The sequence below is a fragment of the Octopus bimaculoides genome, chromosome 3 (genome assembly GCF_046866305.1).
Source record: "Octopus bimaculoides isolate indiv1 chromosome 3, ASM4686630v1, whole genome shotgun sequence".
NCBI classification, from domain to species: domain Eukaryota; kingdom Metazoa; phylum Mollusca; class Cephalopoda; order Octopoda; family Octopodidae; genus Octopus; species Octopus bimaculoides.
Window position 1 is genome coordinate 144,436,409 of NC_142930.1, and position 25,112 is coordinate 144,461,520.

At 38.3% G+C, this 25,112-nt stretch overlaps 1 protein-coding gene and 1 long non-coding RNA gene across 22 annotated transcripts in view; one reads left to right on the forward strand and one right to left on the reverse strand.

Annotated features, from left to right (window-relative positions):
• Positions 1–691: 691 nt before the first annotated feature.
• LOC106882325 (uncharacterized) lies at positions 692–23,235 on the reverse strand. 6 transcript variants are annotated; one of them, XM_089349759.1, is made up of 4 exons: positions 22,172–23,127; positions 11,190–11,224; positions 5,568–5,635; positions 692–2,991 (listed from the first exon to the last, which is right to left on the reverse strand). In XM_089349759.1, exon 4 carries the CDS (start codon positions 2,934–2,936, stop codon positions 1,530–1,532), a length of 1,407 nt encoding a protein of 468 aa, XP_089205885.1. In that variant the 5' UTR covers positions 2,937–2,991; positions 5,568–5,635; positions 11,190–11,224; positions 22,172–23,127; the 3' UTR covers positions 692–1,529. The 6 variants fall into 6 exon arrangements, with proteins under 6 accessions (XP_089205885.1, XP_089205884.1, XP_089205886.1 ...); XM_089349758.1 differs by lacking the exon at positions 22,172–23,127 and adding an exon at positions 21,353–21,442; XM_089349760.1 differs by lacking the exon at positions 22,172–23,127 and adding an exon at positions 17,491–17,629.
• Positions 18,364–25,112, forward strand: part of LOC149136750 (uncharacterized) — a 137,513-nt gene continuing 130,764 nt past the window's right edge. For 12 of the 16 annotated variants that reach the window (XR_016241251.1, XR_016241246.1, XR_016241236.1 and 9 more), the window contains exon 1: positions 18,364–19,821. This is a non-coding gene — a long non-coding RNA (uncharacterized LOC149136750). Of the gene's footprint in view, positions 19,822–20,477; positions 20,724–21,507; positions 22,161–25,112 lie in introns of those variants that run through there. The other 4 variants (XR_016241247.1, XR_016241245.1, XR_016241252.1 and 1 more) reach the window with 3 other exon arrangements.

Sequence of the window (25,112 nt, forward strand, 5' to 3'; positions counted from 1 at the left end):
CCACAACTTTCTCTCACTCTTACTTCCTGTTTCTGTTGTGCCTGTAATTCAAAGGGTCAGCCTTGTCACACTGTGTCACGCTGATTATCCCCGAGAACTACGTTAAGGGTACACTTGTCTGTGGAGTGCTCAGCCACTTGCACGTTAATTTCACGAGCAGTCTGTTCCGTTGACCGGATCAACTGGAATCCTCGACGTCGTAAGCGACGGAGTGCCAACAACAACATGTTAAACTCTGATTTCAAATTTTGGCACAAGTCAAGCAATGGTGAAAAGCAGAGTCGACCTCGGCAGAATTTGAACTTAGAACATAAACACGTTCGAAATGTTTAGCAGCATTTCTCCCAGTGTACTTAGCAGCATTTCGCCCGGTGTGCTAACGTTTCTGCCAGCTCGAAGCCTTTGTTAGGTTTAATATTAATAGAAATAAATAAATAAATGATTTGTGGTTTGGTGGAATCGTTAGATCGTCGGAAAAATGTTTTGCTGTATTCGTTCTGAATTTCTGTATTTCTTGAGTTCAAATTCCATCGAACTCAGCTTTGCTTTTCATCCTTCTGAATCGATAAAATATAGTACCAGACAAGTACTCCGGTCAAATAGTATTGATTCTTCCCTCAGTATTTTTAGCCATTTGTCTAAGTTAGAAAGAACATTAATAATAGTAAAAGAATGTACACCAAAACGAATCCAGCGATCAGATATTAATTGAACTTTTATTTATCTTCGAATACAAACTTAAGAATTTAAGCATATCATATGAGACTGAACATACTGTGTTGATAGAGTATTATTTTTTCACCCGTTGGAAGAATGCAGTGGATTAACTATAAGCAAAACTTTAAAATCACCCAGTTTCCCGAGAGGGAGAATGCACACAACTGATAACACTGTGTAACAAAATTGTCCTTTTTCCTCTCTCTCTCTCTCTCTCTCTCTCTTTTGTCTTTGGTCAGTAAGCGTTATTTCCTATTTGCTTCAACCTAGAAATGAAAGGAAATGGCTACTATGCTTTTGTGACCTGGACGTCAATGTTTTAAAATTCATCTATTTTCCATTACATTTTAGACAGATTCAGAGCTGACTTACTGAAGCAGATATATCATTTTAGCAAATATTCTGCCCAATACCCCAGATTTGCTTGTCAGATGCTTGACCCTAACCACTTGAGGATGGCTGACAATGTGTGCATCTCTGATCACGAGCAGGAGTAGTTGAGGGATCATCATAGCCATGTGTTGAGAGAAATTCTTTGGGATTTGAATAAGTGTAACAAAAGCAAAGGAAATATTAGCCATTTTTCATACTTTCTTCGGGTAAGCAAATAGGAAACGACAGTTGCTACCCAAGGATAAAACCTATGTTACACAGTGTCAACAGTATCGTAATCGGTTGTAAATATGTCATCGATCCCCACTTCAAAACGAAAGATGGCTTCTTTTTTTTTTTTAATGAAAATTAAATAAAATGAAATAATACCATTTCTACCCGAATTTATTTTTACATAAAGTATCGATGTTCTTTTATTTTTAGACGAGATTTAATCGTTTAAACATATTATATTTATTCTGAAGAGGTTTCAACAACCTTTTTCCGAATTTATCTTTAGAATAAGTATCAATGAGATTTTCAGAAAAAAGTTGTTTACAAAATCTTTGTGACCATGACTTTCGATAGTGATGGACTACAGCAACACTAGTGTCTACAAAAACCCTACCAGGGCCTTTCAAATATTTAAAATTTACTTTGCAGTAATGATTAAACACACTCAAGCACTTGCGAGGATTTACTATTGATTTCAGATGACCAATTGTTTTTAATCGATACACGAAGCGGAAAATGTTACTACATTTTGGATCATTGATTTTAGTCCCACACGTTGTGAAAAATAAGAACGTCGGGAACGAATATATAGAAAATGGTTTCTTTGTACGATATATAGAATCAATGTTATTCAATAACTCAGAATAATTTTTAGCTGATAATTTTGGGACTAGGATTTCATCAAAGTCTATCGGAATAATATATTCCGCTGAATACATTTGTCGAAGCATGCAATCATTGTAAGAGATCGGACTACTCAACATTAATATCGCCCAACTATCGCCATCCAACGGAGATGGTGTCTCAGAAATACTTATAATTCCTTCTTTCTCGTATTGCTGAAAAACTTTCCTGTTATTCGTAGAAATAATCGATGGGTAAACAGAGATTGAAGTAACACCCATCAATTTATTATACTCGACAAATTCGATAATTACAGAAGGATCAATATGCCCATAGCTAGTCTCGATGCATATGGCAAATTTGTGCTTCCGCTTTCTTTCTGGTACTTCTACATGCAAGAGATTCGACCTTGGAGTACAGTTATCAAAATACAGTGATACATATTTAGGTATCTTGTTATCCTTTATTTCACAGCTGAAGAAATACTGGAGGTATATGTTGGAAGTAATATTTGTGTCAAGGCCATTCTTTGTAATACTACATGAAGACACAGATTTGCTCGTTACGTCTTTACCAAACCATAAGTTAACATAAATTGTTTTATTGATTTTAGGACCTACTGCAAGAATTTGAAGGTACTTTCTACCCCAGTGGGAGTCACGATCATCATAAAAAACTTTATATAGATATACTATTTCATTATTAAACATTAATATCTGATATATTTTTTGCTTTCTAATCTTGATATGTCTTTTGTCAACTGATTTTAAGCAGTTAAGCGTGAAGAAACCAAAACCGTTCTTAGCATTATTGTATTTCTTAGTAATAGAAGAAAATTTCTTTTGGTGGAAGGTTTCCTTCTTTTTAGCAACAACTGTTTTGTGAATTGGCACACCAGGAAGCGCAGAATTAACGATGATGTTAGATGGTCTCTGATGAAAATATCGAAGTTTTACGTCGTGTAAGTTATTGGTTTTAGGTACTATCATCACAAAATATATAAAAGTCGAGATAGTTATTAGAGCAATGACGAGCGCATAAAACCTAAATGATAAAAAAAAAATGATAAAAGTATTGATTAATAAAAAAAAGAAAAAGAAAACAAACATACAATAAAAGGCGTTTATAATTTATGTTTTACTCGAATATAACAAATGGATATTTGTACTTTGCTTTTATCTATAAGTCACTACTACTTACTTTTATGCCCAAAGATTTATGTCAATAACACTCAAAATTAATAACAACAGAAAGATGTTTCATGGCTCCTTATTGAGATAGTTTTAGGCACAAACATGTCAATTGAGAATTTTAGGCACAAACACGTCACTAGAGAGTTTTAGGCACAAACACGTCACTAGAGAGTTTTAGGCACAAACACGTCAATTAAGAACTTTAGTCACAAACACATCAAACTGCGCTGATATCGTTGTTTACAGCCTCTAAGTGAACTTTTATTATGCAGACTTCTAGTGAATGACCTTTCAGTTCTGAATATTTCTCCGTCATTTCTCTGCATACAGTGCAATCAGAGCCATAGCATCCGATGTACTGACATTTTCCTAAGGTTTTAGGATGGGAGTTGATGTAGGTTACGGTCACTGTCAGTATGTATATATGCAATTATGTGCTTTGACTGCCACATTAGAGAGCTTTAGCTCTTATTTTTAGCATTGTAGGTGTTCAAACACCCACGGTCATATTTTATGACAATTATAGTTTTCCTTTTCGGTAACACACTGCTAAATTGCTGCTTGCATTATATATATATATATATATATATATATATATATATATATATATATAAATATATATATATATATATATATATCGTTTTTGGATTTGGTTTTGGGATTTTGGATTTTAAGGCACGATAAGAAAATGACTCTCTCCAGGCACAACAGAATATATATATATATATACACATACATATACATATTAGGTTGTCCCGTTTTCAAGGTCAAAATATTTTCGGACTGCACCATTGTCTTATGTGGTGCCAGTGGATGAAAAAAAAAATGAGGTATACAAAGTGACAGGTATCTAAAACTATTTTTGTGACTACAAGGCTGCGTGTTATCTTCCGAATAAAGATCCTGAAAAGCTTCATTTTCGTTTACTCGAAAAGGCTATTTGTTTGCACAAAGAAAATGAACAATATCAACAATGGAACTGCGGATAATAACAGTTAGCGTCTCTCAAATTCATTTACAAGGACTTGGGTGGCTGGAGATAATGTAAGAAATAGAAATGAACCCGAAAACATTGATAGGTTATCTTCTATAAGTATTTTTTACTTAGATTTTCAATAGCCTCTTTATAAAATATGTTCACACGAATTTGACTATTGTAGGTGATATCCAAGTTAGCCAAGCAATTTTATGAATATCTATGTTTTTTTCCGGCTCAGTTATATGAAACAGTTGAATTTGTGTTGGGAAACTCCTACGACAGATTTAAACGCAGGTGTTCCATTTTTATTCTTTTCTACTCTAGACACAAGGCCCGAAATTTTGGGGGAGGAGACCAGTCGATTAGATCGACCCCAGTACGCAACTGGTACTTAATTTATCGACCCCTCCTCCCGAAAGGATGAAAGGCAATGTCAGATGAAGAAGAATGATCGATTTCATACAATCGTTGAAGCGCGCGCGAACACGCGCGCACGCACACTGTTGTGATCTTTGCATGATACTCGTGCTAGTCCCTCTGTTATAATTCAGCCTCTGCCATGAGGCCATTTCCTTCGCTGTCAGTCGAGGGCCTTTGCTTTGTCTTTCTAGGTACTGGACGGGCAGCAAGCGCTCTGTGAGTTATTGACTTGTCTTTCCTGTTATGTTTCCCCCCCCCATTTTTGTTCTCTAGTGTGTCGTATTTTGAGCAGGAACCGAGCAAAATGTATTGCCATCTGCTCTAAAGGGTGAAATTTCGAAAAAGGAAGTTTCTCTTTTCGAAATACTATTTAAAAATTCAATATGGTGGGGGTTTTCTTCGTTAAACGGAGAAGAGAGGATGGTGGGAGGTTGTTTTGAAGGTGAAATTGGCTTTCATAGTCAATCTTTTCCGGCTGATCTAACAAACATGGAAAGAGGTAGCAGCTGCAGAATCAGCAGCAGCAACAACAACATCACCAATCACCAACACCGACAAAAGCAAAAAAGAAAAAAAAAACATGTAAGAGCAACAGCACCAGTACCACCACTGCCATTACAAAAGCCAACCAAAGAAACGACGACAAACAAGAACATCAGGGAAAAGATAAAGGAAATTCTTCACGGGAGTGGCTATGTGGTAAGTAGCTTGCTTACCAACCACATGGTTCCAGGTTCAGTCCCACTGCGTGGCACCTTGGACAAGTGTCTTCTAATATAGCCTCGAGCCGACCAAAGCCTTGTGAGGGGATTTGGTAGACGGAAACTGAAAGAAGCCCGTCGTGCATATATATATATATATATATATATATATATATATATATATATATATGTATGTATGTGTGTGTGTGTGTGTGTGTGTGTGCGTTTGTCCCCCCAGCATCATTTGACAACCGATGCTGGTGTGTTTACGTTCCCATAACTTAGCCGTTCGGCAAAAGATACGGATAGAATAAGTACTAGGCTTACAAAGAATAAGTCCTGGGATCGATTTGCTCGACTAAAGGCGGTGCTCCAGCATGGCTGCAGTCAAATGACTGAAAAGAGTAAAAGAGTAAAGAGAGAATATGATACGTGCAACTTCAACCACCGTTTCCACCACTACCTCCATTAATGCCAACACACTCACTGAAAACTACTGCATAAACCATAAATCAGAAATTTATGGTTTTGCAGCTGCAGTGCATCAAACACAAAATAATGTAAAACTGTCAACAGACGATTTTAAAATGCAAGAAGCATGTTTTTTAAAAAATGGAAGGAGAGTTACTCTCAACACTTCTAAAGTCATTGTATAGGATTCACTCAGGAAAACAATAACATACAATATGACAGGAGTAATAAGTCGCATATTAGAACGGGCAACACAACAGCAAATTGAAAGGTACCTACGTCCAGTGTTGGACACGAAAACGTACGTTGCAAGAAGGAACCGATACGGCGTTATAGAGGTGAAATTTTCCACAGAAGAGATAAGGGAGCACTCCACGTTAACATTAAAAAATGAGAAGTGATTTCTGGTACCCATACACCTAGATCACCGAGTAGTGAAAATGAAAACGAGACATACCACCAGAAATAGACATCTGCTGGTTGATGGCAGTTGTCTTGCCGGATACAGTGGACAAAAAAAAAATATCCTACAGGGGCGAAAACTGCAGAAGCAAATCTGGTTGCGGTAAGCTACGTAGTTGTGGGTGCAAATGGGATACGAAAGTTTAGAAGCGATCCTACCATAAATTTGCCAGATGGCACCAACCTCCACGTGGCCGTTGATGGTAGAAAACTGAGGCATCGCTTGTGTAGGGTCACAAATTATCTGAAAGCCTTTTGCCCATAGCAAAAGAGAGAAGAAAGAGACCCGACAACGCCACCGCCACAACATCAACAGCATCATCAGAGGCGGGTGACCACAACAGCTTTCAAGGGAAATATCAACAAAAGACTACCTAAAGAGCTGCGCGCGGAAAACATCCACATATAGCCATGGGCGGAACATCCCTTCCTGTCCACCCATCCCGCCCCAAATCCTTGTAAGTAATGTTTTCCGCTTCTATCCCTTAATCTAACATGGCTTTTCTCCGAAAGGCAGTACAAATGCACGTGGTCTAATGTCGCCTTGGAAACAAGATCAACTACTCAAAGTCCTGAGGTTACTAAGTGTAGATGTAGCAGCTATCAGTGAAACCAGACTCTTCGACCGATGAGCTTTCATAACCTTTTTCGGTGGATATGAGATGTATTTATCCCCATGTCAACGATAAATAGGGAGTGGTGGAACAGCGGCGTTATTTCGGAGAGGTTGAATCTAAAGATAAGGACTTTCTTCCTGGACCCAGAAGGTAAGATGGTGGTCCTGAATGTGAACAGTACTGACGGGGATGCATTCAGACTGGTAGCTTTTTATGTCCCGAAAGGGACAGCACAACCAGATTTTTTCAGAATTCTGAAAGCTTTTCTTTAGTTCTAATGGGTGATTGAAACGCCATCATGGATGCACATTTAGATTGTATGGGGCTAGCTGTTAGAAGAGAGAGGTGCAAAAAGCCTCGCAAACCTACTCAGGCGTTTTCAAGTGTCTGGCAGGTACTGACTGGATTTCTCGAATGCACCAGTGTGTATATGCGCAAACTGTATCAGGTCATCTGATGGAGTATTTTGAAGGCCTGTAGATAAGGATAGTATAAGTAACCCCCCTCCCCCGTCGGTTACACAGACTACAAATTTGTGATCTGCATGGTCAACTTAGATAGACTTCGTAAGCAGGGACCCGATTACTGGAAGCTGAACGCATAACTCCTGGCGTGCCAAGCTTACCGAAACCGGATTGGCGTATAAATTAAGCGGGCGTTGACGAGGGCAATTGTCAACAACAAAGGGTGGTTTGCCCTGAAAAGGGTAATTAAAGTAGAATCAATTAAATTTAGTGAGGCATTAGCGATAAAAAGAAATAGAAGAGGGGGAAACTTCGTTAGAAACTTAGAAGAGATGCTTAGGCGAGATTGGCCATGGACCAATTTTTCAATGCTAAGCACGAAGGGTGCATTGTCAGAACTAAGGTGTATGCTGTAAAACAAGAGGGAATGAAAGCCGTTCAACAAGCCTGAGTGATAGAGGCACAACGTGGAAACAAATCCACAATTCGGTCTTAGGTGGACCAAAATGGGTGCACGGTTCTAGAGCCCAAACATTTCAGTAACACTTCGCCCAAATGTTTGGGACGAAAGACAGACCAGAAAGCAGGCTGGACATCAGTGCCTACCTCGATGGCATTCCATGACTCTCGGAAAAGGAGGTGGAGCGTTACGAAATATCGATAACGACTGTGGAAATACGGAATGTGATGATGGGCTGCACGGTGGATAAATCGCCTGGTTTGGATGATCTACTGCACAATATTTACCTTCATATGCCAAACTTGTTTGGCTGCCTCGTAGCAAATATTTGCCACAACTGGCAGCAGAACGGGAAAATTCTTAGTTCTGTGAGTCGAGGAGAGGTGGCACTGCTGAGAAAGGACCCAAACAAAGGACCCAAATCAAATAGAAAATGTTAGTCCCGTAATGATGCTGCACGCAGATTTCAAAATTTTGGCCAGGGTATTAGCGAAGAGGTTGGCGAAGAGGTTAGCGAAAGGATTGCTTGGTTATGCACAAATATGCACAATCCCAAGCAGATCCATCCACGGCAATCTCCACCTCGTAGGATATATCACAGACAGAGTAGGTAGAGAAGCTGGCATGGGTGGGACTCTAATGAATTTGGATGAAACTAAAGTCTTCGGTAGGGTATACCTCTTATACATGACGGCTGTTCTCACGGCGGCGGGTTTCGTTCCCGTTTTCGTGGCTGAGTCGCTGCAATGTACAACTACATCTGCTCGGTAGTTCAGGTGAATGGGTACCCATCGGAACCAGTCAGCACCATGCACTCGGTCCTTCAAGAGTGTCTGCTGTCGCCTCTTCTGAATTACTGGCTCTACAGCCACTACTGAGGAAACTGGAGGCGTTGGGTGATATCCCGCACGAGCTAGGACATTGGAGCACCATGTTCGCATATGTAAATTACGCTTCCTTCATGGTATCAAATACCTGGCACATAGAAGTGGTCGGCGTAGCTTTAAAAGAATAGAGGCGATGACAGGAGCAAAACTTAACCGAAGAAAATCAGTAGGCTTGCAGCCTGGCACCTGGAGAGGCATGCACAGACCGTCCAATGATGTCGTGGGACGTTGGACGGAGTGACCAGTTAAATTGCTCGTGGTCTGGCTTGGACCAGATTTCCAAGTGAAGAAGAACTGGGACGAGGTGACGAGTGGGTAGCCAATCTCACTCAAAAATGAGCCGAGAGAAAGCTATTCCTGAAAGGTCGGGCAGAGGTGGTGAATGCTTACATTGCATCCGTCATCTACTACCGCCTCATTGTTGTGCTTTGTCCTGGTTCAAGTATGACCAAACTGGAGCGCCTACACTTGTACTTTCAGTGGAAAGGACGCTCTCCACAGGTCAGGTGCTCAATTTTCTGTCAACACCCGTTGACTGGAAGACAGCATGCTGTGGCTGCCGATGCGCAGACATGCGCTGACGCTACGTCTTCAGCGTTTCCTTGACGGTGAGCAAATGTGGTCACCGCTTGTCAGACACGATTTTCCACAGCTTGTCTCTGACTGAGGTGCAGTTCTTGATCAAGCGTAGACCAAGGCAGGGCATCTGTACCTAAAATGTCGTCAGGTGCTCACAGCCCACTGTTAGTCGAACAATGCGCTCGGTGGAAGTTCAACTTTGGCGTTCTATAGAGGGTTAGTGTTGGGCAAATGCAACGACGTTCTTGGGGAGGCTCTAGGTGTCGATGAGAATGTGTTGGCTGGTCTCTTCCGGAGGATTTTCGGGCCGAGGCCTATGGATAATTTCCAGAAATTCTTGACCTGGCAGTGCTACCGGGAGGTATTGCTGGTTTGAGATAAACTCTACAGGTATGGAATTGCCGTCAGAGATGAGCACAGAGGGACGAAACTATTCTGCACTCTCTCGTTTTGTGCCCGTGCATTGCTGAATTGTGGGTTTAAGTCGAACTCCTGCTGTCACGAGGAGGACGGATCCAGCTATCGGCTAAGTCTATTGTGAAGATTGTGCCACCACCTTTCATTGGCTGGGAAAGGTAGGCATTGTTTCTCTACCTGGTAGGCTTAGCCAAAGTGGTTGTGTGGTGGACGAGATTGAAAGGGATGAAGATAGATACTTTCCTCTTTGGTAAAGGCCTCATCAACATTTTCAAGATTCACTTGAACAGAAAAGTGGGGCTATAGAGAGAAGTGTTGCCTCCCAGAAATTTTGTGAAAAGGTGAGAGAGTGTTGCAAGAATGGTCCCAGTGAAGGAGCTTGTTCTAAGCATTTGCTCTCTTCATGTATAAGCGATCAGTGTCTGCATATGGATGATGGGCTCCATGCATTGTTAGGAGCTTTCTTGACTTCCTGTCCATCTCCTTTAGTTCCCCTTCTGTCCACTTCAGGATTCCAGTGCCATACCAAACTACTGCGACTACTTTCGGGTTTATTGCTGAAATTATTATCATCATCCTCATCATCAACCTTATTATTATTATTATTATTATTATTATTATTATTATTATTGAGTGAGAGAGCAGTGCATGCCATCAAAGTGACACTGGGGTAAAATATACAAAGCCTAATATACCCATCATGACTACCCGTCTGATAAGGGTACACCAGGCACGTGCATCACAACCATATGTGCGTGACATGGTGATTTCATATCAAGATAAACAGCGCATGATTTCTCAGGTCGTGCCCAGTTAGAATTTTTTTCAGGCCGAGTAGCCCATCCCGCTCAAAAGGTCCCTGAATAAGGGTTGTTTAAGAATGTTGAACAAAACACCCATGTTTACAAAGGTGAATTATTCAAACCCCAAAGAATTCCTCTCAGCACATGGCTATGATGCTCCCCCACTACTTCTGCTCATGATCAGAGATGCTCATATATCGTCAGCCACCAAGGAACATACTCAACTGGTTAAGGTCAAACAACTGACAAGCAAATCTGTGGTATTAAGCAGAATATTTGTTGTAGCCCGTCTTTTATATCAAGAAAAAACAACGTACATGATAACACTTCCAATCAATTAAGATCAGAAATCATGAGAGCCACTGCCTGGTACTGCATTGGACATTTATTATTATTATCATTATTATTATTATTATTATTATTATTATTATTATTATTATTATTATTATTGTTATTATTATCATCATCATCATTATTATTAGCCATCCTACATCATTGAAAATGGATGTCTAGTTTTAGCTCACATAAAAAAATGTTTGTCAATTTGCTTTCTTAACTTACTTTAAGTATCCTAGGCTTTGTGTGTAATACAATTGTCAACTGTTTTAACTGAAGTGTTTTCATTAACAAGAATCATTAACAAGAATCATTTAATGAGTAAGTAAGTAAAGTTACAGAATTTACCAAGTGATTATGCTATGAATGTCAACAAGCACAACGGTAGCCACAACATCATCATCAACAAATACGTTTACAGAGTAAATAATAAATATATTTACAAATACTTACTTCGAGCGACGCATCGTCTCAGCCAGATGAAATCTCTGCAAAATAAAATAATGGAAATATAATGAAAAAATTAATGAAGTATAGAATTAAGGATCAATTCAAAGAATTATAAAATGAGGTTTTATTTTCTTTCACTTCAAATATTACGTTTCAAAGTTATTATATTCTCATATTTTCAAATTTTCCCATTGAATTTATTCAAGTATTTAGTTTGTCCCTCTCGTTATGGGTTTAACATTGTGTTTATATACCCGAAATCTGTTTTTCATTTCTGTAAAGTCAGTTCATAAAGTGACAATAATGTGTTGCTTCCTATTTAACATCCTATACCTAACTCCAGTGATCATATGCTCGTATTTTTAGTCAAAGGGAAGTAATTATTTTCATGAGGAATATTATAACCGCCAAGGTTACATACAAAAATTAGATCACAACTTTTCATTGTACCTAATTTACACCACTGCACACATTTTACGTTTGTGCTAAATCATAAGTTTATATAAGATGATTTATAGCTATATGATCCAAGATACCGTGTGACTTGTGCAACATGACCCTACATTATTCTTTAGTATTTTATCTGAACCTTATAAACATACAAAAAATAAATTGAACACCTTATAAATACTTTATACTATTAATCTGACATAGAGAAAAAGAAAAAGAAAAAAAAAGAGCTTCAGAAACATTTGCCATAATCCAGATGACTTTGGTAACGCTTGCTCCAAAGCAATCAATCATACTTAATCTGCACGGATTAATGACCATAAAGTGTCAGTCGTCAGCTACATTACACACACACACGCATATGTATATATAAGAGCGTAGCTCGAAACGTTAAAGACTTTCTCTATTCCCGAGCGTTTAACTAATACATACTTTTGTTGTTTACACCACCTGTCCTCGTCTGTTGTTGTTTTGTTCGTAAATTCTCCCATATATATATATATATATATATATATATATATATATATATATATATATATATATATAATCATAAATATAGGGATTGACAGTAACCTGCTTCTCCAACATACTGAGAATTCAGAAATAGCAGTCAAAGAACTACTGATTTCAAAGCTACAAATTATTACTCCAGATTGTGTGTATCAAAAATATCGCTATCAATCTGGAGTAATAATTTGTAGTTTTGAAATCAGTAGTTCTTTGACTGCTATTTCTGAATTCTTAGTATGTTGGAGAAGCAGGTTACTGTCAATCCCTATATTTATGATTATAAATTTTTTACCGAAGAAGGTTTTTTTCATACTGAGCTACCCGGCGAAGTCATCGTGAAAAACCTGCAACTAATTTGTTCTCGTGTAGATTTCAATTTGAATTACGCGCGCTTTTGGGTGGGTATGATGGGTATATGTGATTTATTTTTAAAAACAATAATGAATAATGCAAAAATACATTTATTCATAAAGTTTAAACTGAACATGGAATGAAATATATTTATTTATAAACTTTAAACTGAACTTCATTTGTTTAAATTCTCGTCCACCTTACCTTCGCTTGTTTAAATTCTACGGAATTCTACAAGAATTAAGAATTCTACAAGAATTACCCATCATACCCACCAACGAACACCCAAAAGCGCGCGTAATTCAAATTGAAATCTACACGAGAACAAATTAGTTGCAGGTTTTTCACGATGACTTCTACATATCCCAGTGCAAATGGAATTAATCACCGCGACATTGCCATCGCAACAACAGCAGCTAATATTCACTGGCTCAAGACATACGGATTGTTAAATACTGAAAAAATATGTCCCTCTTGTGGAGCTAGCATGAGGGAAGTGGCCCAAAACAATTTGTCCGATGGCATGATATGGTCATGTGGAAGGCCTTGTAGAAAACTGATTTCCATTAGAAAGGGAACATTTCTAGATAATAGCAAACTGAAAAGCGAGCAGATTATAGATATATTATATTATTGGGCTAAGGGAGATTTAGCTAAGAATTTAGGCCAGGAATGTCGTATAGCAAATGTAGCTGTAACAGATTGGAGGAATTACTGCCGTGATGTATGTGCAGGCAGACAGGCAAGCAGGCTGACAGACCAGCAACAAGGCATGCAGGCAGACAGGCAGACAGACAGCGACTACTTTCACTTCTGACATCTAATAGCGTGATAGTGCCGAATATTTAGCTGAGGATCGGAATAGAGTATTTTACTCTTAACTGTGAAACAATTGTACTAAATTAACTAAAGGCAAGTGTTTTTTACTCTTCTCTAGTGTTTTTGTTCTGTGTGTATCAAAAATATCGCTATCAATCTGGAGTAATAATTTGTAGTTTTGAAATCAGTAGTTCTTTGACTGCTATTTCTGAATTCTCAGTATGTTGGAGAAGCAGGTTACTGTCAATCCCTATATTTATGATTATAAATTTTTTACCGAAGAAGGTTTTTTCATACTGAGCTACCCGGCAAAATTGTTGATTATTAATTTTATTACTAATTGACGATTCCCTGCCCTGCATATCTATATTTTAATAATAACTCTAAGGTGGATAGTTTAACCACAGGAATTCGTACGAGTCTCTTTTCCTGTGCGGGATTATTTCTGATACACACTGAATTGAAATTCATTAGGGCGAGAGATTTTGAACTTACTGGCCGATAAATTTCTTAGCGTCTTCCTCACGTGGTATTGATGTTCACATGGTCAAGATTAACGTGAGTTACTTAGACATTAACAAATTTATTAGAATATTTAGCTGAGGATCGGAATAGAGTATTTTACTCTTAACTGTGAAACAATTGTACTAAATTAACTAAAGGCAAGTGTTTTTTACTCTTCTCTAGTGTTTTTGTTCTGTGTGTATCAAAAATATCGCTATCAATCTGGAGTAATAATTTGTAGTTTTGAAATCAGTAGTTCTTTGACTGCTATTTCTGAATTCTCAGTATGTTGGAGAAGCAGGTTACTGTCAATCCCTATATTTATGATTATAAATTTTTTACCGAAGAAGGTTTTTTCATACTGAGCTACCCGGCAAAATTGTTGATTATTAATTTTATTACTAATTGACGATTCCCTGCCCTGCATATCTATATTTTAATAATAACTCTAAGGTGGATAGTTTAACCACAGGAATTCGTACGAGTCTCTTTTCCTGTGCGGGATTATTTCTGATACACACTGAATTGAAATTCATTAGGGCGAGAGATTTTGAACTTACAGGCCGATAAATTTCTTAGCGTCTTCCTCACGTGGTATTGATGTTCACATGGTCAAGATTAACGTGAGTTACTTAGACATTAACAAATTTATTAGAATATTTAGCTGAGGATCGGAATAGAGTATTTTACTCTTAACTGTGAAACAATTGTACTAAATTAACTAAAGGCAAGTGTTTTTTACTCTTTCTCTAGTGTTTTTGTTCTGTGTGTATCAAAAATATCGCTATCAATCTGGAGTAATAATTTGTAGTTTTGAAATCAGTAGTTCTTTGACTGCTATTTCTGAATTCTCAGTATGTTGGAGAAGCAGGTTACTGTCAATCCCTATATTTATGATTATAAATTTTTTACCGAAGAAGGTTTTTTTCATACTGAGCTACCCGGCAAAATTGTTGATTATTAATTTTATTACTAATTGACGATTCCCTGCCCTGCATATCTATCTATATATATATATATATATATATATATATATATATATATATAAAATAAATCTCTGAACAAGGTATAAACAGTAGCTGCACGACAACGTGAAGTATATTTGCCACTTAAATGCAGCTAACCCCTAAGGGTGAATGCTACTGTAGCTTGTAGCCCCAGGAGAACATCTCCCTTAGCATTCACCCTTAGTGGTTAGCCGCATTTAAGTGGCAAATATACTTCACTTTGTCGTGCAGCTACTGTTTATACCTCGTTCAGAGATTTATTATTGCTTGTTTACACTTTTTCGAGCTACAGTAGCATTCACCCTTAGTGGTTAGCCGCATTTAAATGGCAAATATACTTCACGTTATATATATATATATATATATATATATATATATATATATATATATATATGTGTGTGTGTGTGTGTGTGTGTGTGTGAGGTCGCTCTTGAGTGCCACTGTTAACATGTAATCCAATACAACCTGTCGCATGGTCGGGTCGTCGGCGGCTAAACGAGCAACCCCAACAGGCTTGCTTGGTGAGTAGGATGTTGTTGGACACCTTGCGGGATGAAAAATAAGACCTGTCAAAGGGCGGATGAACTCCTGTACAGTCAACGGCCATCCAACAAAATGACTGTAAATATGTATATATCTTCTTCAATAGCTCCGGTAAGAACAGGAAATGGACGTTTTCTTCTGTAACACCGCTTCTATTCATAAGCGTTGAGTAGAACATTTTTCTGCACTTTTGAATAGACCATCATCCGTTGACATGAGGACGATAGAAAAAATTTAACACCTTCCAGTTATAGAAGAGATGGCATTTGAAATCTAAATGACATTTATTTTGCTGTGAATAAGCTGAATAACAATAAGTCTCCGGGGTCTGATGGAATCTGTACAGAAGTCTTGAAATATGGGGTGACAAAATGTTTGAACTCTTAAATATATTAATTGTTAGAGAACCGAGAAAGTGTCTCAAGACTTGATTGATGCCATTTTAGTTTCCTTGTATAAATCGGGGCCAAAGTATCTGTGTGGTAATTTTCGAGGGATTTTGCTTTTGTCTGTGGTTGGAAAGGTACTTGCCCGCATTTTGTTAGAAAGTTTAAATACCTTTATAGTTCCAAATATAGTGTCTGAGTCTCAGTTTGGTTTTCGTTCCTCCAAGGGCACAGCTGATTGTATCTTTACTGTCAGACAATTACAAGAAAAGTGCATTGAACAGAATCTTGCTCTGTACCATTGCTTTGTTGATTTGAGCAAAGCATTCGATTCTGTTAATCGAAATGCTCTGTGGTTAATTCTACAGAAAATAGGTTGCCCAGAAAAATTTGTAAACATGGTCAGGACTTTGCATCAAGATATGAAAGCTAAAGTTAACTTTAGTGGTAGCTCTCTGAATCTTTTGCCATGGAATATGGAGTAAAGCAAGGAAACCTTGATGCACTCACTCTCTTTGCAATATACTTTGCTGTTGTGTTGTCACATGCTTTTCAAAATTCTGAGGAGGGTATTTACATAAAATATCGAACAACAAGGAATGTTTTTAATCTGATTCGACTGAAAGTCAAGACGAAGGTTTTTATTTCACTCATTAGGGAACTTTTGTATGCTGACGATTTCAATCTTGTCAGTCATTCTGAAACAGGTCTGCAATCTCTTGTATTTGCATTTGACTCAGCTTGTGATGATTTTGGCTTGACCATCAACTTGAAAAAAAAAACAGTTGTAATGCATCAACCTGCATTTGGTGTTGTTAGTAACCTCACTAAAATTTTTGTTAAGGGAAAGTCACTTGAGGTCGTCGATTCGTTCGTCTACCGTGGATGCTCTGTTCAAAATGGTGGAAATCTTGATACAGAAATACAGCTGCGAATTCAAAGGGTAGCAAAAGCATTTGGTGGCTTTGAGTCACGCGTTTGGTGCCAGCGACATATAAATAAAAATACAAAGCTGGCTCTTTACAAATCATTTGTCTTACCATCCCTGTTGTATTCCTGTGAAACTTGGACTTGTTATGAAAGGCATTTTAAACTGTTAGAACAATTCCACCAAAAATGCTTTCATCGCATTTAAAAAATTAAATGGAGTTCTTTTACTCCAAACACAGATGTCTTTGCTTCTGCAGGCATCACCTCAATTATAGCTATGATTTTGAGGAACCAATTGAGATGGTGTAGCCATATTGTTCGAATGGCAGATGAACGCATGCCGAAACAGTTACTTTATGGTGAGCGTTCAGAGGGGAAACGCTATTGGCGTAAACCTAAAAAAAAGGACAGCATAAGGACTATTATGAAGTCACTTGGAATGGCTCCAGAAGATATAGAAACTCTTGCTTCGGATTGAGTTGGATGGCAAACAAAGGTGTGGAGTGAAGTGAAAGCATTTGCAGAAGCCAGGATAACGCAAGAAAGACTCAAAAGAGATCTAAGGAAGAATGTAACGATCGAGAAGGTGAAAGACAATGACGTTCTTGAGTGCAGTCTGTGACAGACCATGCCTGTCTTTTATTGACTTCAAGTCTCATCTGCGAACGCATGGAAATCTAACCTCCAATAACTATTCTGACTGTATGTCTGTGCACACCTTTGAATGCAGTGTGTGCCAGAAGGTTTGCAAATCCAACGGAGGCCTCAAAAGACATGTTAAGATCCACAATGAGCAGAACTTACCTGCAGGTATTGGTGGTCCAGATCGAAGGTGCAATCTATGTGGGTGGCTTTTCAGAACATTGTCTGGTTTAAAAAGCTACATCAGACGCCATATTGAATGTGTCAGGGTTTTTTCTATTCTGTATATAAAAAAGGCTACTTTTTATAGCATGTCAGGCATCCAGATACAGACTCCGTCGTTGGTCTGTCTCAGTAATAATTTTGTCGTTATTTAGCCTCAAACCAACCCTGATACAGCAAACCTATCGTCAAAGACATTCCTGCCTTCAGCAAACCGTCTTTTTAGGGATAATCTAGGACATTACGTACAATGGGCGTGTGATTTAGGTAGGGGAATACTTTCGCTGCTATTTTTAGAGTGTCGAGCGACCAGGTAGAGGCGCTTTCATTGCTTCGATTGCGTGATGAGATTTTTTTACAAATATATGTATGTATGTATGTATGTATGTATGTATGTATGTATATATATATATCATCGGCAGAAGTTAGAGAGTAAGTCAAAAGCTGAGAGTTTCGTGTATTGGCACTTATCAAACACGAACTTGGCCATTGTCACTCTGTAACTTCTGCCTATTATTAATGTGTGTGATGTGTGTGTGTAAAGATAGACAGATAGTCAGACAGACAGACAGACAGACAGACAGACACATTCTTATATATGTTGCTATAAAAACATTTCTGGTTATTAAAGTAGGGTTTTGTTAGGGGAGATTTTTCTGTTGTCGAAGATTCATCGTTTTGTCAAAGTCTAAGGCAAAACTGACGTGATGTGTAAGTGTGTGAGTGTGTTGTTTCAATGTAATTTATTCAGGTACACGATGTGTAATAAGTCATTAAGTGTAAAACTGTAAAAATAATGACCCAGTAGTTGTTGTTTGCAAATAGCAGCAGTAACTTTCTTCAGCTGAAGACACGTCATTGGTTAAAATTACCCAAATACGATAATTTTAACACGAAATTTTGTCAAAAACGTTAAGAGTAAACCTTGTTCTACGTGACACATCCAACCATTATCCTAAGTTTCAAACTGTTTAATTAAAAAACAAAAAATTAATTTAAAAAATCTGTGACTGAGATTGACAAGATCCTCTTTGGACACAAACCACATAATAGCGAACTAAAAGAAATTGAATAAGAGAAGAAACGCGAAAAACGGAGAAGGCAGCATATAGAAAACGCAGAAGGTTAAATAAACGGAAAACGAAAATAGTAAAACGAAAACAGAAAAACTAAAATGTAAAAAGCAGAAAGTAAAAACGTAACAGTTATCCCCCTTAGACCTTTGTTCGTTACGATATGTGATTTATGCTTGAAGAATATCTCAAACATATTCGCTCTCAAAACTTGGAACAAGGATGGGCCTTTCAACAGAATAATGATTCAAAGCATACAGCAAAGCTGACCAAGAATTGGATGAAAACAAATGGGGTTAATGCTCTGGAATGACCAAGTCGATCTCCAAGTCTTAATCCAATCGAAAATTTGTGGAAAGAATTGAAACTCAGTGTAAAAAAAGAAAACAAAATGCGTGCGTAAGTTACAAGAATTGGAAAGAAATTGTGTAAAAGAATGGGGGGAAATAAATCAAGCCACATATAAAATGTATTTAGGAGAGAATTCAAAGCGCATGCAAGCTCTCATTTTTGACAAAAGTTATGCAACTAAATACTGAATTGATTGTATAAATGTGTTGTAAACTTTTGTGTTTTAGATTTCAACTTTCTCCCATATCAGTTTTTTTCCGTTCCTTATTGAGTAATTCTGATTGTTGAATTGAATTTATTACAAAACGCTTCATAAACAGTGGAGATTTCATTAACCTGTGTTAACTCAATATATGTAAACTTGGATTTTTGATGATGTGTAAAAGGGGCCAGCCGATTAGATCGACCCCAGTACGCAACTGGTACTTAATTTATCGACCCCGAAAGTACGAAAGGCAAAGTCGACCTCGGCGGAATTAGAACTCAGAACATGAAGACAGACGAAATACCGCTAAGCATTTCGCCCGGCGTGCTAACGTTTCTTATTTCTTTATTGCCCACAAGGGGATAAACATATAGAGGGGACAAACAAGGACAAAGGGATTAAGTCGATTACATCGACCCCTCTGCCGATCAAACTCCCAACCCATGCGCTCCGTCGCGACACTGATTCTGCCCAAATTTGACGTCGATGCTACTTAGTTTGGTTTAAAATTAAAATACTTGATTAGTTTAATAATCCTAACTTAATCCCGGGCAAAGCCGGGCTATACTGCTAGTATAATTCTAAAATATTGGAGAGCTTGAGAAGATCAGTGCTGGAATTTATCCACAGTGATTTAAAAAGGTATGTAATCTAAAAGATAATTTATTTTAATAGCATACTTTTCTGTCAGTATTTATGTGTTTTCTTACTCACACACACACACACACACACTGCCTCTCCAAATTTGTTGTTGTCGTTCTTTAGCTCCCAGTAATGTACCACGCCCGTGTTACTTCTGCATCACCAATCCATAAAATGTGCTTATAGGAAGAAAGTTACTGAAAAGCATTAATACATGTGGCAGTGACAAAGAAACCAGGAAGGTGGTGGTGGAATGTGCTAGAAATAACAGCCAAATCCTCCTTAAATCACACACCTTTACGTTTGAAAATATTTATTTTATTTTTATTTTTACCGAAAAGGCTTCTCTCATGGTTGTAAAAACTGAATGATAGCATAGTAGTTGTGGGCCTCCTGGTAACCGTAGCCTCCTGACAGCTAATATTTTAAGACCCAGTCCGCCACTGACACTTGCGCACACACACACACACACACACACACACACACACACACACACACACGTATCCACGCGCGCGTACACCCATCATCTTTTATAGACACGTACGTAAACGTTCGCGCGCGACCGTCCCTTTCCTTTTTCACTTTGCAACTTCAAACCAAATGCCGCTTTCGACAAGTCATGAAATCAAAAGTAAATGTATTAAAATTTTTCACAGAAACTAACGAACGAACAGCTGCAAACAAAGACAGTTTTGAGACTAATACCGAGTGGTTGCCTTAAGTGCGTAGTGCTCACAAAATCGACCAAAAAAATCCTCTTGCGTAGTGCCCACAAAATCAACCAAAATCGGTCCGGAGAATAGGAGGAGGTAGTTTTCACTCAATAAACACTCGTAATGCCCGATCTGGGAATCGAAACCGCCATCCTATGATCGCGAGTCAGCTGCCCTAACGTACACAAGGTAAAAAAATAATAATCATTTTCCAAATTTTTTTTCAAAATCGGTCGGGAGGGTGGATGGAGGTTGGGGGAGTAAAACAACATTTTTCGAAAACTTTTATCGTTAAAAACGATACCCCCCCCCCCATCATTTCAAGTGATGTGGGCCACCTGTCACCGACGTTCACCTTAATTTTTTTTTTTGGTTACTTGAATCCCAGCAATAGATTGTCCGTGTGTTATTTCCACAGCATTATTACCGCATAAAATATCTTTACGGGGAGAAAAATATTGAAAACATCAATACAAGAGTGACTAAGAAACGAGGAAGGTGGCAGTGACATGAGCTAGAAACAACAGCTTAATTTCCCTTAAAATCACACCTTATAGTCTGAAAATTTCATTTTACTGTTATTTGAAATCAGTAGGAGTTACTTGTCCTAAGCTCTACTGAAATTATCGGTCAACTACTCACGATCGATTGGTTATATATTATTTAAAATGATATTTAAAAAAAAGCAGTGACAACGAAGATTTGAATATATACCAGAATGCCAAACTTAAATAAAAAATAAATATGTATTGGAAATTATTAATGAAATTGCAATGTGTGAAAATAATATGTGATGATGTATTGTGAAAGATGCTTACCTTTTTATTAAAAAAAATACTACCAAGTTCTTATTCCGCTCAAAAAAGAAATAAATGCGGCGTTATGATCAGTGTGTTTCTATGTATTATGTCGTTACGTGAGAGTTAACAAAAAGTCACCTATTCTTTATGCTACTCGTTTTTTATTGTTATAGTGAATGACACTAGAAAGACGCTCCAACAAAAATACTATTAATGCTTAATTCAAATCTACGCCTAGTTTTAGTAGGAAAGGTAAGACGATTATTAGCCCACCGGCTTAATAAATAATAATAATAATAATAATAATAATAATAATAATAATAATAATAATTTCATTTACAAAGACACATAAAAAGTGTTGGGGTTTACATATAATAAAATGGTATAAAAAAAGAGAAGAAAGTATACACGGTATATACTGAAAAGAAGGGACATATGCATAGCATACAAAGGTTTAAAAAAAGGGGTCGGGGAGGATGATAGAGATGTGGTCCTCCTAATACAGGAAGGCCAGTACGGATAATCAAGGAACTCAACTGTCCCAGATTTCCCTTTACCTGCCCGATTGAAAGAGAACGGCAGTGCGATCATCAACACAGACTCGGCCGACAGACGAATCCGTCCTACACGTGACAGCAGCTGTTCGACGATTGTGTGGGACTTAAACATGCAGACTGACAGGGGCCAACAGCGTTTGAATAAAAAAGAAATAAAATTTTTATCGTAAATTATATTTATCAATTCCACACACTTACACACACACACACACATACGCATGCGTGCACACACACACACACACAGACATACAGCACATAAAGAGGCATATATGTTACTTACAACACAAAGAGGCATAAATGTTCCATACAAAAAAATGATTTCGTCGATCTTACTGAGGTTTGGTTAATTCAAATTAAATTGCAGGCCACTTGAATGACAGGATGCTTTAGGCGGTTCGCTTGTTTACTTTATGCCTTAATAGTCAAATAGTTTGCTGTTGATAGAATTGAAAGCATTTTGATTTCTCATGCTGTTATTACAATAGAGTGGAGGCGCAATGGCCCAGTGGTCAGGGCAGCGGACTCGCGGTCATAGGATCCCGTTTTCGATTCCCAGACCGGGCGTTGTGAGTGTTTATTGAGCGAAAACACCTAAAGCTCCAGGAGGCTCCGGCAGGGGATGGTGGCGAACCCTGTTGTACTCTTTCACCACAACTTTCTCTCACTCTTACTTCCTGTTTCTGTTGTGCCTGTAATTCAAAGGGTCAGCCTTGTCACATTGTGTCACGCTGAATATCCTCGAGAACTACGTTAAGGGTACACGTGTCTGTGGAGTGCTCAGCCACTTGTACGTTAATTTCACGAGCAGGCTGTTCCGTTGATCGGATCAACTGGAACCCTCGGCGTCGTAAGCGACGGAGTGCCAACAACAACAATAAATCACAAACCACAAACAATAAATCACACGATGAGGTGTTCAAAACAGGTATGCTCCGACCCCACGAGCCCTGTCTTTAGCACCAATTTACTGGTAGTCACTCAATCGTGCTCACGCAGGGTCTTTCACCCCCAACATGCGTGCTACACGCGTCCATCGTTTTTTAAATTCACTCTCTGACAAACACCTCTTTTCCAGCCCCACCTTTCGCGAGGGCGAGGCCGGAGACACAGGTGTTTGTCAAGTCTGTAGGGATCATTAGCTGATCTTTTCCGGAGGACTTTCTCTTTATTTTTTTCCCTTTAGCTAACTTTCTAACCACCTAATAACTAATCTATCCCTACTCTATCGTACCCGCTTTTTACCCTCGCCTTCTTTCCCTCTCCCCCTTTTCTCTCACCTTCTTTTTCTCTCGCCCTACGCCTCTCCCTTCAGCTAACCACATCACTTATCCTCAGTGTAATTTTAATATATATCTTTCTCTGCCTCTTCCTCTCTTATTTCTTCTCTACTCTTTCTCCCACTCATCCATCTCTCTCTCTCTCTCTCTTACTCCACCTCTCATTCACTTCACCTCCTCCTCTCCAACCAACTAAAGTATAACAGACGAACGAACAAGCAGAATTATATATAGAGTAACATACCCATATCGGCAAAAATGCCAAATGGCACAACAGCACATTAATAATTATTAGCAATCTAGTAAATACATGTACACACACAAAATTGGAGTACTTGAGGAATAAGATGTAACGTCTCGGTTGTGACGTTACCCACTCAACGTACGTTTGTATACACACCATCACACGTATAAACACACTCGCGCGCGCGCGCGCACACACACACACACACACACACACACACACACATTTCGTTTTTGGATTTGGTTTGCAAGATTCTTTATGTGAAGACGTGTGTTGAAGTATATTTTGTTGTATCTGGGGAGAGTCATTCTCTTTTAGTGCCTTATTATTTAACACACCCACCGGTTCAATTTCCACTCATTTACTTCTTTATTTTTTTCTAAATTTTTTCGTTGCGTCTTGCGACCTTTTCAATAATAATGCATAAAATATTCTCACGGGGAGAAAAATACTGAAAACATCAGGGCTTGCCAACCTGAGGCCAAATGGCTGCATGCGGTTCGCAGACTTTTATCTTGCGGCCTTCTTGATACTTTCTTGAAAGGGGTCTATTTAGACAAATATTTTTGAAAAATGTTATCAAACATTAAAGATTGTAAGGAAAAGTAATGCGATCTTTCGTTTTGACTTGGAAAGTAAAGAAGAAAGTTACTACTAACGAAACTCCTTTCTGACAAACTGCAACGACACCTGCTCACCGTTTAGGAAGCTCTCATGTATTGAACTCCTAATGAACATATAACTAATGCTGTATACCACCAGTCATATGACATGCGTCCCGTTTTTTTGTTTTGTTTTTTCTGGCATATATTGCGATTAAAATAGATGGGGACACACGATTGATTCCATCGCTACAGGGTCACGGTTGATGTTATTACCCCTTCTCATACATTCTGCTGTTGGTTATGCTTCCGCTACGGTGAGATAGAAATTCGCAGTTTACGGCCATTTGATCTTTGTTCCTATACTTACACCTATGAAATAAGCAAATTACAAAACTTGGCAATGGCGTCGATGTCGCTGGAATACGAATCGACGGCTATAAGTTAATTTCCAACGCTGTTCATGAAAGCCCACTCCATATGAAAACATTCCCAAGGATCATCCTTATTCCACATCGCTGTCGAACTGTCTTTTGTACTTCGATTCTGTTGACAAGCAGTGCAATTGGAAATGAAGGTAGTCATATCTCGAGACATGTTTGACCACTAGAACTCAAGAGAAATTTTACTAAGCATTTATTGAATACCCAAACGTGTACCATGACTGTCGCAAAGTACACTGTCGAGTAGTTGGTAGGGAACAAACATTCGAATTCACAAATATAGAATTCCGTCTCCTATTGTTAGTTGATCATGCAAGCGTTTGAAACGGAGGTCGCACTTGTTTCGCGAAATTCATTTTCCGAATATGACCATGCATTTGATTCGCTCATTATGTCTATCATATTCAGTAATATTTTTCTCACGGTCATTGCTGTTTTTATTTCGAACAATGTTGTCGAAAATGGAGCCGTTTTATTTTTGGTGGTGTGGGGGGGGGGAGATCTAAGAGATCTTTCTCGAAAAGATTGGCCCTATTGTCTTTTTTGTTCTTTCTTTCAGCAAAAATACAGTCGTCGTCTTTTATTTTTTTTTTGATTTTGTTTTTTTAGGTACTAATTCGTTTGCCACACTCGCTCTCTCTTTCTCTCTCTCTCT